Raw genomic sequence first — 15,587 nt, 5'->3', positions numbered from 1 at the left:
AAGAATTGACGCTTTTGAATTGTGGTGTTGGCGAAGAATACTGAGTATATCACGTACTGCCACAAGAACAACCAAATCTGTCTTAGAAGTACAACCATAGTGCTCCTTAGAAGCAAGGATGGCAAGACTGTGTCTTAAATACTTAGGACATGTTGTCAGGAGGGATCAGTCTGTGGAGAAGGACATCATGCTTGGCAAAGTGCAGGGTCAGCAGAAAAGAGGAAGACCCTCAACAAGGTGGATTGACACAGTGGCTACAACAGTGGGCTCAAGCATAACATTTTTAAGGATGGTGCAGGACCAGGCCATGTTTCATTCTGTTGTGCGTAGTGCCACTATGGGTTGGAACTGACTCGAGGGCACCTAACAACAACAACAAAGTAAGTGTTGTAACTCCTAACCTCTATGCCTGTGGTTGGAGCCCTGGTGGCACAGTGGTTAAGAGCTCGGCTGCTAACCAAAAGAGGTTCACAGTTCGAATCTACCAGCTGCACCTTGGAACCCTGTGGGGCAGTTCTACTCTGTCCTGTAGGGTCACTGTGATTTGGAATCAACTGGAAGGCAATGGGTTTTTTGGTTATAATCCCACTTGGCGCAATGCATTATCTTTGTTACATTAATGAGGCAGGTTAGTGTAAAGTATATCTTCAATCTCTTTTGAGATGTAAAAGAGATTAAATGTACGCTAGCAAGCAAAGATACAGGAGGAGCAATGCCAAGCCACGTGAAGATTGCCCAGGAGCAGAAGCTCAGAAGAGACAAGGACCTTCCTTCAGAGCTGACAGACAGAGAAAGCCTTCCCCTAGAGTCAGCTCCCTGAATTCAGACTTTTAGCCTTCTAAACTAAGAGAAAACAAATTTCTGTTTGTTAAAGCCACTCATTTGTGGTATCTCAGCTATAGCCGCAGTAGGTAACTAAGACGTGGATTAAAAAAGGAAGAAAGCAATTTGTAAAACTTCCTACTTAAAATCTAGTTTCGTAAAGATCTGTTTGAATAAGGATATCATGGATTCTAGAGAGAAGTTGCTGCAGCTAATAGGATATTTTCCATACGCATATAAAGTATTTTTAACAATTATATAATTGTGACTACCGTTTTACTGCCATTTTCATTATGTACCACTATAATAGATGTTGTATATGTATTCTTGTGTAAGCCTCATATTAACTTTGTGAAGTAGGTGGAATATCCTTAAAGATGAGAAAACAGAAGCTAAGAGAGTTTAACTTGCCTAAAATTATGTAGGGGGATTCACATTCAGGTTTATATGATTGCAATGCTATAAAAAAAAAAAAAAAAAATTTTTTTTTTTTTTAACCCTATGGTTTTTCCATTGGGCCTAGTGGCTTCCCTCTTTGTCTTTTGGATCTTTTTCCTACCTGCAAACTCGATTGAAATGCATGTGGTTTGGAAGCTATCTCCAGAAATTGATTATAAACTCAGAAGGTGGCTATGCTAATGAATAAGATTGATTTAATTTATTTTTAGGAAACTTTAAAACAAATGGAACTTGTTTTGCAACTTGTTGAAAACTTTTACTTTACTTCACTTGTGACTTAACATTTTATTTTATTCTCTAGCATGTTCCAGAAATTAATTTTTATTTTTAATATAAGTAGTCTCCGACTTACGACATATTCAAGTTGCCACCAACCGCACTTGACGACCGTCTGTTTTTTTCTCTTTGTAAATCTTTTCATTAGTACCATGTACACACAGTGTCACAGCATATAATTTACTGATGTTATCATTCTCAGATGTTCACTTGCAGATATTCAATGTTATGATTTATTGTTGAAAACACTCCCCTACAGCAGACTATGGCAATAATAATGAAAACTAAAAAAAAAAAAAAAAAATGAGATATTAAACTTCCGTCAGAACTGACTTATGATGGAAACTTTGGAATGGAAGCCCATCGTAAGTCGGGGACTACCTGTAGTAATAACCAAAACCACACCAGTTGCCACTGACTCATGGCGACCCTGTGTGTAGTAGGTATCATTTATTGAATGCTTGTTGTGGGTTGTGCAGTGTGTTCTCTATAATATGGTAGCCATTAGCCACATTTAATTTAAAATTAAAAATTAGGTTCTTTTTAGTTACACTAGGCTCACTTTAGTTGTCCATATGTCTAGTGGCTCCCATATTTGACAGCACAGATACAGAACATTTTTATCATCTCAGGAAGTTCTGTTGGACAGTGCTATGCGGTTTACATGTTGTTTCTACTTTATGACTCTTCAAGGCCTCTTTTCTTATTTATTATGAGAAACTAGGAAATTAGACTCAAAAGATAATTGCCAGCATACATCTCTGGAGAGCTGTGAAAAATGACTTCAAAGGATTTACTTTGCATTGAGGACAGACGAGAAACAGAGGATATAGTTTGATAAACCAAGTTACAAAATTTTATGGGCTCACATAGGAGAGGTGCCTCATTTAGGTTCTGGTAGTCAGGGAAGGATTCTTGGAAGAAGTCCTGTGAACAGGTAAAAGTATATAATTTAGAAGGAGTCCTTTCCAATATTTGAACTGTATCTTAAATGAGGTGATAGGAGTTTTCCTCGTCAGTAGAATGAAGAGTATTCTATATGGAGGAAAGCAGTAGTATGTGTAAAGAGTAAAACAGTATAACTCACTGGGGAATCGCAGGTACTGTGGGCGTAGTGGTTAAGTGCCTGGCTGCTAACCGAAAGGTGGAAGGTTTGCACCCACCACAAGAGAAAGATGTGGGTGGCAGTCTGCTTCCGGAAAGATTATAGCCTTGGAAACTGTATGGGGGCACTTCCAGTCTGTCCTGTAGGGTTACTGTAAGTCGGAATCAACTTGATGGCAACAGTTTTTTTTTTTTTTTAAATAGGTAAGCCCTGAAAGGAGGATTTGTAAGTTGAAGTGCTGGGAATGAAGTTTGAATGGTAGATAGAGGCCAGGTTCTAGAATTTTGATCTTTATGTTGCATGTAAATACTTGCTTTATCTCATCATGATTTTATAGATCAATTTTAAAAAAAGAAAAAACATTCAGTTAGAAAAAAGAAATATAGTTCAGGCTATGAGGTTTAATGAAAAGTTTTTATACCAATTTTGATGAAAGACAATTTATATGCTACTATATTTTTAACTGAGATAAATGTGAAATATGTTGTCCTAGAAAAAAACTTTCACTTGAAATCAAAATTTATGCTTATGTTGAAAATGGCAAATAACACTCATATTTCTTTTGTATTTTTAGCAGACTGGAAGCTTTTCTAGCTGGTCTGGTAGTTTCCTTATGGATGATAGCATGTCTAATACTCTAAATAGCCTCGAGGAGCACACAAGTGAGTTTTACAGTATGGATGAGAATCAGACTGTGTCTGCTCAGCAGAATTCACCCACAAAGTTCCTGGCCATAGAGGCAAATGCTGTGCTGTCATCTCTACAGACCATTCCAGAATTTGCAGAGACTCTAGAACTTATTGAATCTGTAAGTTTGAAATTGCGAGATTATCACAAGTTCAGTTTTAGTTACATAATTTCATGTTCAGAAACTCCAGTTTATTGGACACTGACCAAGTTGTATATTAAGCATTACTTTGTATGCCATGCTTAATTTTGGTTCTGATATTTTGCAGTGCGTGCCTTGTATAGAATTTTTTTTCCAATTCACCCATTTTTTACATGTACGGTTCAGTGACATTGGTTACGTTCATCACGTTGTACAACCGTTAATCCATTTCCAAATTATTCCACCATCATTCGTAGAAACTCAGTGCCCCCTAAGCAGTGACTTCCCCTTTCCCCCTCCCTCCCACCCCGGGTAACCACTAATAAGCTTTTGCCTATTTCATATAAGTGGCATCGTACAGTATTTATCATTTTGTGGCTGACTTATTTCACTCAGCATGGTTCTTACAACACTTCTTAAACTTGAGAAGTCTGACACTCTGCTAGCATGCCCCCCAGTAAAGAGCTGACCACAGAAAAACCTACTGAGTAGTTATGTAGTGTTGATAGGAATATTTTATTTTCTTGAAGATCACTATAGTAAATAGTTGGCAAAGTTTAAGTATATTTGGAAAGAAAAATAGTATATGTGGGCCGGCAATCAGATACAGTGTAAATGTATTACACTAACCAAAGAACGTCTATGATTGTTTTTGAAATTCAAAGAAAAAAACACTTCCCAAAGTCATTGTTTCCTTTCCCCTGGCAAACCCTGCCTCCTTGAAGCCTTCCCTGACTCCTCTTCCTCCATCTGGGCTCCGACTCTGGCTGTCCTCCATAGGTTTACATGAGAACTCCAAGAGGTCAGGAATGGTTGTTTTCATATCTGAGGCCCCAGCATCCAGTAGGGGCCTGACATAAAGCAGGCACACCATCATTGTTTACTGAGTGAATGAATGAATGATGTGGGTTGCAGCTTCACTGAAGGGAGACCAGTGAGGATGCTACTGGAAGGGTCCAGGTGAGAAAGGCTGGGGCAGCCGGGGAAGGTCGGGGAGGACTTGGGAGAACTGGAGGCAGAGCACCCAGGAGAGGGAGCTAATGAGGACTCCAGATTTACCCTGTGGTGACAAGTCAATGCCTTGTATAGGATTTTAAAAATTTAATAATTAGTTTTGTTTTTTAAAAATTTAATTGTAAAATATATATAACAAAAGTTTGCCATTTTAACCATTTTAAATGTACAAATCAGTGACATTAGTTATATTCACTGAGTTGTACAACCGTCACCACTGTCTCTTTTCAAAAGTTTGTCATCACTCCAAGCAGAAACTCAGTATCCCTTACGCAGTTGCTACCTATTTCCGCCTTCTCCAGCCCCCAATAACCACTTTTGTCTCTATGTATTTGCCTATTCTAAATATTTCGTATAAGTGGGATCATACAATACTTGTCTTTTTTTGTCTAACTTATTTCACTCAGCTTAATGTTTTCAAGGTTCATCCACGTATCAAAACTTCTTTTCTCCTTATGACTAATATTCCATTGTGTAGGTACCACATTTTGTTTATCCATTCATTTGTTGATGGACACTTGGGTTGTTTCCACCTTTTGGCTGTTGTGAATAATGCTGCACTGAATATCGGTGTACAAGTATCTGTTTTGAGTCCCTGCTTTTCACGTCTTTTGGATATGTATCTTGGAGTGGAATTGCTGGGTCATATAGTAATGCTGTTGAACTTTTTTGAGGAACTGCCAAACTGTTTTCCACAGTAGCTGCACCATTTTCCATTCCCACCAGCAATGAGGTAGGTTCCAATTTCTCTGCATCCTCATCAATACTTGTTATTTTCCGTTTTTCTGATGGTAGCCATCCTAGTGGGTGTGAAGTCTCATTGTGGTTTTTATTTACAGTTCCCTAAATGACTATAGGGTCGCTATGAGTTGGAATCAACTTGACGGCAGTGGGTTTTGGTTTGGGTTTAATGACTCCTGAGAAGCCCTGGTGATGCAGTGATTAAGTGATATGGTTGCTAACCAAAAGGCCGGCGGTTCAAATCCATCAGCTGCTCCTTGGAAACGCTATGGGGCAGTAGTACTCTGTCCAGTAGGGTCGCTATGAGTTGGAATCTACTAGTTGGCACTAGGTTTTTTTGTTGTTGTTGTTTAATGACTAATGATGTTGAACATGTTTTCACGTGCTTATTGGCTATTTGTATATCTTCTTTGGAGAAATGTCTTTTCAAGTCTTTTACCCATTTTTTTTTTAATTGGGTTGTCTTTTTGTTGAGTTGTAAGGGTTCTTTATATATTATGAATATTAAACCTTTATCAGATATATACCAATATTTTCTCCCATTCTGTAGGTTCTCTTGTCCTTTGTTGAAAAAGTCCTTTGATGCTCAAATGTTTTTAATTTTGATGAAGTCCCATTTATTTTTTCTTTTGTTGCTTGTGCTTTTGGTGTCATATCTAAGAATTCATTGACAAAAACAAGGTCTTGAAGCTTTTTACCTATGTTTTCTTTTAAGAGTTTTATGGTTTTAGTTCTAATGTTTAGGCCATTGATCTATTTTAAGCAAATTTTTGTATATAATGTGAGATAGGGGTCCAGCTTAGATCTTTTGCATGTGGAGATCCAGTTGTCCCAGCACTATTGAAGAGACTATTCTTTCTCCATTGCATGAACCTGGTATCCTTGACAAAAATCAGTTGGCCATAGATGTATGGGCTTATTCCTGGATTCTCAGTTCTATTCCATTGGTATATATGTCTGTCTTTATATCAGTACCAGACTGTTTTGATTACTGTAGTTTATGTGAAATGTGAGTCCTCCTGCTTTGTTCTTTGTCAAGATTGTTTTGGCTGTTTGGAGACCCTTGCATTTCCATATGAATTTCAGGACTGGTTTTTCCATTTCTGCAAAAAGGCTATTGGAATTTTGGTAGGGATTGCATTGAATCTATACAGTGGTTTGGGTAGTATTGCCATCTTAACAAATTAAGTCTTCTAATTCATGAATATGGGATGTCTTTCCATTTATTTAGGTCTTAAATTTCTTTCAGCAAATTTTATCATTTTCAGCGTACATGTTTTTTACTTACCTGGTTAAATTTATTCCTAGGTACTGTATTCTTTTATAGATGCTGTGGTAAATGAAATTGTTTTCATAATTTCTTTTTCAGCTTTTTCACCATTACTGTATAAAAACACAACTGCTTTTTGTGTTTTGATATTGTATCCTGCAACCTTGCTGAATTCATTTATTAGCTCTAGTAGCTTTTTTATGGATTCTTTGGGATTTTCTATATATAGAACCTTGTCATCTACAAATAGTTTTACTTATTTCTTTCCAGTTTGAATGCCTTTATATATTTAGTCTTCAATTGCTCTGGCTAGAACTTCCAGTACAATATTGAATAGCACTGTGCTGGTAGTGCTGCAAGTGGGCATTCTCATCTTATTGCTGATCTTAGGGAGAAAGCTTTCAGTCCCTCCTGACTGAATATGAGGCTAGCTGTGTGTTTTTGTTTTTTTTATATAAATGCCCTTTATCATATTGAGGTATTTCCCTTCTATTCCTAGTTTTCGGAGTACCAGTTAGGTTTTTTTTTGTGTGTGGAAAATACATATGTAAGCAATTAGTTCTTATTATGCAAATTGTACAAGTACATTTAGAGAACGTTGAAAACTAGACAAAACTGTAAAGAAGAAAATTAAAATTCCCCATAAGCCCAGAATTAACGATTTGAGGTGTTTCTTTTCATATGGAAACACATATGTGTATACATATAAAATACACGCATTTGCATGTTTTTTTAACCCCAAAGTGGCATCATACCACATATACGTTTAAGTATTATGTTTGTGGGGTTTTTTGTTTTTCCATGTTATATCATGAGCATGTCTTTATTTTAGTAACTGTTTCTTAAACTTGGTGTTGAATGGATTCATAATATTCCACCAGATGAATTTACCAAAATTTATATACCTGATATACTATTATCATTGGACATTTAGCTGGTGTCCAGTTTTTCAGTATTACAAATAACAATATATAAAGCTTTGTGCAAAGTTGTTTTTACGTCCTTAGGTTAAATTTAATTTCTTGATCAAGGTATATGAACTTTTTTTTTTTTCTTTAATTGTGCTTTAGGTGAAAGTTTACAGTGCAAATATGTTTCTCTTTCAAAAATTTATAAATTGTTTTGTGACATTGGTTGCAATCCCCACAGTGTGTCAGTACTCTCCTCCTTTCTACCTCAGGTTCCCTGTGTCCATTTGTCCAGTTTTCGTGTCCCTTCCTGCCTTCCTGTCTTTGCTTTTGGGCAGATTTGTCCATTTGATCTTGTATACTGGATTCCTGACATGTGCTATCATTTGTTTTATAGACTTGTGTCATCTTTGGCTGAAAGGTGGACTTTGGAAGTAGCTTCAGTTCTGAGTTAGCAGGGTGTCCAGGGGCCATAGTCTTAGGTGTTCCTCCAGTCTCTGTCAGACCAATAAGTCTGGTCTTTTTTTCTGGATTGAATTTCGTTCTACATTTTTCTCCCACTCTGTCTGGGGCCCTCTACTGTGATCCTGTCAGAGCAGTTGGTGGTGGTAGCCAGGCACCATCTATTTCTTCGGGGCTCAAACTTGTAGAGGCTGTCCTTCATGTGGCCCATTAGACCTTCTGACTAATATTTTCCTTGTGTCTTTGGGGTTTTTTTTATCCTCCTTTGCTCTGGATGGAAACCCTGGTGGTGTAATGATTAAGTGCTATGGCAGCTAACCAAAAGGTCCGCAGTTTGAATCTACCAGGCACTCCTTGGAAACTCTATCAGGCAGTTCTACTCTGTCCTATAGGGTCGCTATGAGTCAGAATTGACTTGATGGCAGTGGGTTTGTTTGTTTTGGTTGCTCTGGATGAGAAGGGACCAACAGATATATCTTAAATGGCGGCTCGCAATCTTTTAATACCCAAGGTGCTAGTGACCAAGTAGAATGTAGAACATTTTCTTTATGAACTGTGTTATGCCAATTGACTAGATGTCCCCTGAGACTATGATCCCCCAGCCCTCAGCCCCAGCAACTTGGTATCTTAAGGTCCCTAAGAAGCTTCTATTACTTTGTCTTAGTCAAGTTGTGCTGACTTCTCCTATATTGTGTGTTGTCTTGCCCTTTACCAAAGTTAATACTTGTCTACTATCTAGTTAGTGATTTCCTCTTCCTGACTCACCCTTCCCCTCCTTCGTAACCATCAAAGATTATTTTTGTTTTTCTGTGTGTAATCCTTTTCTTGAGTTTTTATAATAGTGGTCTCTTCTAATGTTTTGTCCTTTTGTGATTGACTTATTTCACTCAGCATAATGCCTCCAGATTCATCCATGTTGTGAGATGTTTCTCAAATTCATCATTGTGCTTTATCCTTGCGTTGTATTCCGTTGTGTGTATGTACTGTAATTTGTTTATCCATTCATTTGTTGATGGGCACTTAGATTGTTTCCATCTTTTTGCTATTGTGAATAATACTGCAGTGAACATGGGTGTGCATATGTCTATTCGTGTGATGGCTGTTATTTCTCTGGAATATATAGCTAGGAGTGGGATTGCTGGATGGTATGATATTTCTATTTCCAGCTTTTTAAGGAGGCGCCCATATCGTTTTCCATAATGGTCGTACCATTTTACGTTCCCACCAGCAATGCATAAGAGTTCTAATCTCCCCAAAGCCTCTCCAGTATTTGCTATTTTCTGTTGTTTTGAATAGTGCCATTAATGTTGGGGTGAGATGATATCTCACTGTAGTTTTCATTTGCATTTCTCTAATGGCTAATGATTGAGACTATTTCCTCGTATATCTGTTAGCTGCCTGAATGTGTCCTTTAGTGAAATGTCTATTCATATCCTTTGCCCATCGTTTTAATTGTTGTTGAGGTATTGAAGTATTTTACAGATTTTAGAGATTTGATATTAGATGGATATAAGTCATAGCCAAAAATCTTTTCCCAGTCTGTAGGTTCTGTTTTTACTCTTCTGGTGAAGTCTTTTGATGAGCGTGTTTAATTTTTAGACGCTCCAAGTTATCTAGTTTATCTTGTGTTTGTGTGTTGTTAGTTATGGTTTGTATCGTATTTATGCCACATATTAGGGCCCCTAGCATTGTTTGTTTTTTCTCCCATGTCATTTTTGGTTTTATATGTAAGTCTTTGATCCATTTTGAGTTAGTTTTTGTGTATGGTGTGAGGTATAGGTCCTGTTTCTTTTTTCTTTTTTTTTTTTACAGATAGCCAGTTTTGCTAGCCACCATTTGTTAAAAAGAACGTCTCTCCCCCACTTAAAAGACTTTGGTCCTTTGTCAAAAATCAGCTGACCATAGGTGGATGGATTTACGTCTGGGTTCTTGATTCTGTTCCATCGGTCTGTATGTCTGTTGCTGTACCAGTACCAGGCTGTTTTGACTATGAACATTTTTTAAGGCTTTCCATACATGTTACCAAATGTAGAATTTGATAGTGTTTTTCTGATGTAAAGTAGAATGTAAAGTCTTATGATGTGTTATGTTTGATTTACTCTGACAATAACTTTAAAATAGTTTGTTCCTTTCATTTTAAATACTTTGACAGTTACTTTTCAGCTACTGAATTAGATGAAGTATTATTTTATTGGAACGTTCCAAACTGAAGTTGTAGGAAAGCCACAATCTATTCTTCTCAAATGGTCTTGCTTAAGGAAAGCCTATTTCTACGATAATTTCCATAGAGTTACTCATTTTTATTATCCTGTGGCATAGTGGTTAAGTGCTGCGGCTGCTAACCAAGAAGTTGGCAGTTGGAATCCATCAGGCGCTCCTTGGAAACTATAAGGCAGTTCTACTCTGTCCTATAGGGTGGCTATGAGTCGGAATCAACTCGCTGGCAGTGGGGTTTTTTTTTTTTTTTTTTTTTTTTTGGTTTATGCTAAAAATCAGATTTAACCAGGTTATAGCATTAACTTTAGTTAAAATTTTAATTTATTGCAGGATCCTGTAGCATGGAGTGACGTTACCAGTTTTGATCTTTCTGATGCTGCTACTTCTCCTGTCAAGTCCACTCCGGTTAAACTAATGCGGATTCAACACAATGAAGGACCTATGGAATGTCAACTTAATGTCAGTCTTGTACTTGAAGGAAAAAAAAACAGTTGTAACGGTGGAGACAGTGAGACTATTCCTGTAACATCTCCAAACATGGCCAAGTTTAGCACTCCACCAACCATCCTCAGAAAGAAGAAAAGAATGCGAGGGGGTCATTCCCCAGGCAGCGAACTTGGCGATGGTGCGTTCAATGATGGTGGTAATACAGCACTAAAACACACACCAGTGAAAACACTACCATTTTCTCCTTCACAGGTAAGTAGTGGTTTTTTTTAATGTTCCCAGAATGTCAATGAGCTAGATTAAATTAGATCTTTAATATTCTTACTAGAGGTGGTTGCTCTGATAACACATAAAAATGGATAATGCGTTTGAACGTATCCATGAGAGTGCTAAACTCTGACCAAAAGGCATATCACAAAGTGTATTACTTTGATTATAGTATCCTACAATTTTTAGAGCTAAAGGGGACTTAAAATTTTTATTTTATTTTGGTGAAAATATACAGAGCAAAACATATGTCATCTCAACGATTTCTACATGTACAATTCAGTAACATTGATTACATGCTTCAAGTTGTACAACTATTCCCACTATCTAAAGCGGACTTTTCAGATACACGTATATAATTCTACACCTCTGTAGAGATCATCAGTAAATAGGCCCAGAAAGGTAAAACGATTTGCCCGAAGTTATGTAGTGGTAGAGCTAAAATTGGGATCAAGTTTCCTGATGTACTGTTCAACAGATATACCTCATAAGGTATAAAAAGACCTCAGCTATGTAGAGTAATTTAGATTTTAGTCTACCTATTGACTTTTCCTTCTTAATCTTCACTGGAAGAAACATAGAAAGACAACTGCTCCCTGTGAGACCGTGTGTCAGGGTTTCCTAGGCTGTCAGTGTTCTCCTGTAGTGATGTCCCTGGGCAGCAGATGTTTACACTTGGTCAAGCAGTGCCTCTTATTTTATAATTATGTCTTTCTTATTGAACACTTGCCATGTTCCAGGCTGTGTGCTGGCACTTTTTATACAGAAATTCAGGTAATCCTCTTTTAAAACACCTTAGGAGGCAGGTGGAATGAAATTCAGAAGTTAAGGAACTTGTCCAAGGAGGTATAAGCTGGGGTTTATTGGAAGTGTCTTGACAGAAGTTAAATTTTATGGGGAGAAAAAGGCATTGGAGAATGTTGGAATATTGGTGGGGGTATGTTTCGAGGCTGAGAAGATAAGGAAAATCTGGCAGTATACAATCACTGTGATCTCTGAAAATTGTGCCCCCCCTGCCCCACCCCGCGCTTCAGAGAATGCCATTTACATAGACATAATGTGAATAGTTCTTTCCCCCACACTCTTCCCCAAGTGGCAAAGCCGCCGTGGACACACTCACAGCTTTCTGTGTTTGGAGTTTTGCACGCTAGCAGGATGCAGCCATTGTTGAAGAGTAAATTTTCAGGTGAAGAATGGTTGGGAAGGGGGTCATGAGTATAAAGAACTTGGATTTTAAGCTGTCTGTGATGAGACACTACTGCAGGGTTTTAAGAAGACTTGAACGCTAATCTTAGGGTTGAACAAATTACAAGTATTAAAAAAAAGAGTTACGTAAATTGCCATGGAGCCTCAAGTGGTAGACGTAGAACTCATTCCAGGGATGAGTAACCTTAAAGTAATTTCCACTTCTTCACACCACTGCTTCTAATCTCTTGGCTGTGAAAATAAATACTTCATAACTATATGTAAATTACAATCCAGTGAGTAACTGTATAATTTGGGAAGGGGACTCTGTGATATCAATTTTGGCTGTTCAGACGTTCTGTGCTGTGCTCTAGCTAGACAAATTTTCCAGCTATACTCCTAATCAGCAATAATATAATTATTATTATATTCTGAATTTAAAGTATTCTCATAGAAAAGTCCACTTAAGGTTATTTATTTGCTCTAATAGTCATAATACTAAAAATAGAGCTAAAAAAACTTTTGGATTTTTATGGTTTTTATACATAGCTTTTTTTTTTATTTGATACTGTTTTGTTCTAAAATTTTTATATCGTGTTTTATAACATCTGAATATTTTTTAAACAACTATTTTTTGAATGCCTTTATGGGCCAAACACTGTTTTAAGACCTGGGGAGGTGGCACTGAACAAAACAGAGTTCCTACTGTCATGGAGCTTACATGTATATTATTGATAATCTTTTCCTAAGAGAAATGAGGAAATAATTAGAAAATCTTATCAGTTTAATGTTTGTGTAGGGATTTTGATGTTCTAAAAATTGTTTTTAAACTCTCTTCCCTTTTTAGTTTTTTAACACATGCCCTGGAAATGAACAACTTAATATGGAAAATCCTTCATTTACATCAACCCCGATTTGTGGGCAGAAAGTTCTCATTACCACTCCTCTCCATAAGGAAACAACCCCCAAAGATCAAAAGGAAAATGTAGGGTGAGTAGGTATAAATCATTGTGTTAGAGAAAATGGGAAGTGTAATTTCAATAGTAGATTAGCTTTTTGTCCATTTATGCATGTATCATAATCCCTATACATGTGGGACTCGAATTAAAAAGTAATAATAATCTTATGTTTTATCCCTAGGATAGTAAAAGAAAAAACTCAGCTCAATGTAGTCTAAAACTTTAATTTCACGCAAAATAATGCTTTTAGTCATTTTTCTATGTTAGTCCTTTTTCTTTTGTTTTTTTAGGGTGATTGATTAGAATAAGAATTATTTTAGGCAGGCATATTTTGCAATAGCCCTGGAATGTTTAAATACAGCATGTGTATATACAAGAATATTTAGTGTGTGCTTTTCTCATGGCTTCCCTTCCTTAACTAGTCCAGATTTGACTGTAATAGAAATGTCTCAATGATTAACTAGGTTCAGAACACCTACTATTAGAAGATCCATACTGGGCACCACACCAAGAACTCCTACTCCTTTTAAGAATGCACTTGCTGCTCAGGAGAAAAAATATGGACCTCTTAAAATTGTGGTATGTATATTCTTTTTATCGTTAAGAATTTTCCTACTTTTAATAACACAAATTGTGATTTTTAACATCTTTGATTTTTAACGTTTTAAAAAAGATGTGCTCTGAAACTTGTAAAATTTGATCTAAGTTTACCTTTGTGTTAATCTTTTTTCCTTGACTTATAAACAAACCTTTGCTTGGTTCATTTTGAATTTTTACCTTCTTTATATCATCTAGAGAAAGGAAATCAACTCTAGTGGAATCCTTTTCTATACTACAACCCACACTTTTAGTAGTTTCAGTACTGGTTACCTGCAGTAGTGTAAAATTATTTTAACATTTTGGTATACATAAACACTTTCAAAATAATATTTAGGAAGCTGATTGAACAGGATACCTCTTTGAGGCTCAGTTTCCTCTTCTATGCAGCGGAGATTATAAAACACACCCCAGAGGGTTATCGTGAAGATAAAAGAGATGATAGAAATCAGGGTGCTTGTCTGAGTTTCAAGTGGTAGGTGCTTACCTGCTGCTACTGTTACTCTGACAGTGGTGGTACTAGTGGTAGCAGCTCAGGACGGGTAAGCCGAAAACCCAGTGCTGTCGAGTCGATTCCGAGGTGGCAAATGTTCTCCTGATTATAAAAAATATACTTGCATATAAATTGTCAACTTTGAAATACCCTAGACGAGCATAGGGGCATTCTAGGCAGATACAGATTTCTTTCTTTTTTTAAAAAATTTATGGTGAAAGTTTATAGAGCAAATTATTTTCCCATTTAACAGTTTATACACGGCTTGTTTCGTGACATTGGTTGCAAACCCCTGAACATGTCAACGTTCTCCTCCCTTCCTCCCTGAAGCAGATGCAGATTTCTGACATTAGGTTCATTAGGAAAAAAATAGGATCTTGAAAAATATTGGTCACTTCTTAGGGTACTTCAGTTAATGTTCTTCTATTTTTAGTCATATTTGTGTAGATTCATTAATGAATTCTAGTTTGCTTGATTTAATCATTTTCTACCACAAGGCATCTCATACTGTCAAATCTTCTAGTCTTTTCTTTCTTTTGAAATTACTGTTTTAGAGGGTATATAGTAGGATTAATTAAGTCTTTTTGTCACTTATCTCCGTATAATACTGTGAGCAATCATATTCTTTTTAGGGCTTGCTAGACTTTTTATTTATATGTGTACACATAACAAAACTGAGATCACGCTTTATGCATTGTTTTGTAACCAGCGTTTTTTAAAAATTTAACTAAGTTAATAAACGTACAGGCACACTTCAGAGATAACTTCGAGTTTGGTTCCAGACCACCACATTACAGCGAGTATTAAAGCGAATCACATGAAGTTTTTGGTTTCCCAGTACTTATAAAAGTTTTGTTTACACTGTACTGTAGATTATTAAGTCTGCAATAGCACCATGTCTATAAAAACAATGTACATGCCTTAATTAGAAAATACCTTATTGCTAAAAAAATGTTAACCATCATCTGAGCCTTCAGTGAGTCATAATCTTTTTGCTGGTGGAGGCTCTTGCCTTGATGTTTATGGCTGCTGACCGATCAGGGTAGTAGTTGCTGAAGGTTGGGGTGGTTGTGGCAACTTCTTAAAATACGACAACAATGAAGTTTGTCGCATCAATTTTACTCTTCCTTTCATGAACAGTTTCTCTGTAGTGTGCGATGCTGTTTGATAGCATTTTGCCCACAGCGGAGCTTCTTTCAAAATTGGAGTCAGTCCTCTCAAATCCTGCGGCTGCTTTATCAACTAAGTTTATGTAACATTCTAAATCCTTTGTTGTCATTTCAACAATGTTCACAGCATCTTCACTAGGAGTCGATTCCATCTCAAGAAACCACTTTCTTTGCTCATCCATAAGAAGCAACTCCTCATCAGGTGAAGTTTTATCGTGAGATTGCAGCAATTCAGTCACATCTTCAGGCTCCACTTCTCTAGTTCTCTTGCTGTTTCCACCACATCTGCAGTTACTTCCTTCACTGAAGTCTTGAGCCCCTCAAAGTCATCCATGAGGGTTGAAATCAACTTCTTCCAAATTACTGT

At 36.9% G+C, this 15,587-nt stretch overlaps 1 protein-coding gene across 8 annotated transcripts in view; it reads left to right on the top strand.

The window, feature by feature from the left end:
- Positions 1-15,587, top strand: part of MYBL1 (MYB proto-oncogene like 1) — a 52,305-nt gene that overhangs the window by 26,552 nt on the left and 10,166 nt on the right. For 5 of the 8 annotated variants that reach the window (XR_002785183.2, XM_023545746.2, XM_023545747.2 and 2 more), the window contains exons 9-12: positions 3,237-3,470; positions 10,434-10,802; positions 12,850-12,992; positions 13,426-13,540. Coding sequence is in view for 7 of the 8 variants with exons in the window: in XM_023545746.2 (XP_023401514.2) it covers positions 3,237-3,470; positions 10,434-10,802; positions 12,850-12,992; positions 13,426-13,540 (861 nt within the window). In the remaining variant the exon portion in view is untranslated. The remainder of the gene's footprint in view (positions 1-3,236; positions 3,471-10,433; positions 10,803-12,849; positions 12,993-13,425; positions 13,541-15,587) is intronic. The other 3 variants (XM_064267769.1, XM_064267768.1, XM_010588325.3) reach the window with 2 other exon arrangements.

Source organism: Loxodonta africana, chromosome 14 (assembly GCF_030014295.1).
Source record: "Loxodonta africana isolate mLoxAfr1 chromosome 14, mLoxAfr1.hap2, whole genome shotgun sequence".
Classification (NCBI taxonomy): Eukaryota; Metazoa; Chordata; class Mammalia; order Proboscidea; family Elephantidae; genus Loxodonta; species Loxodonta africana.
The sequence above is the reverse complement of the archived record's forward strand: the minus strand, read 5'-3'. Positions and strand labels throughout refer to the sequence as shown.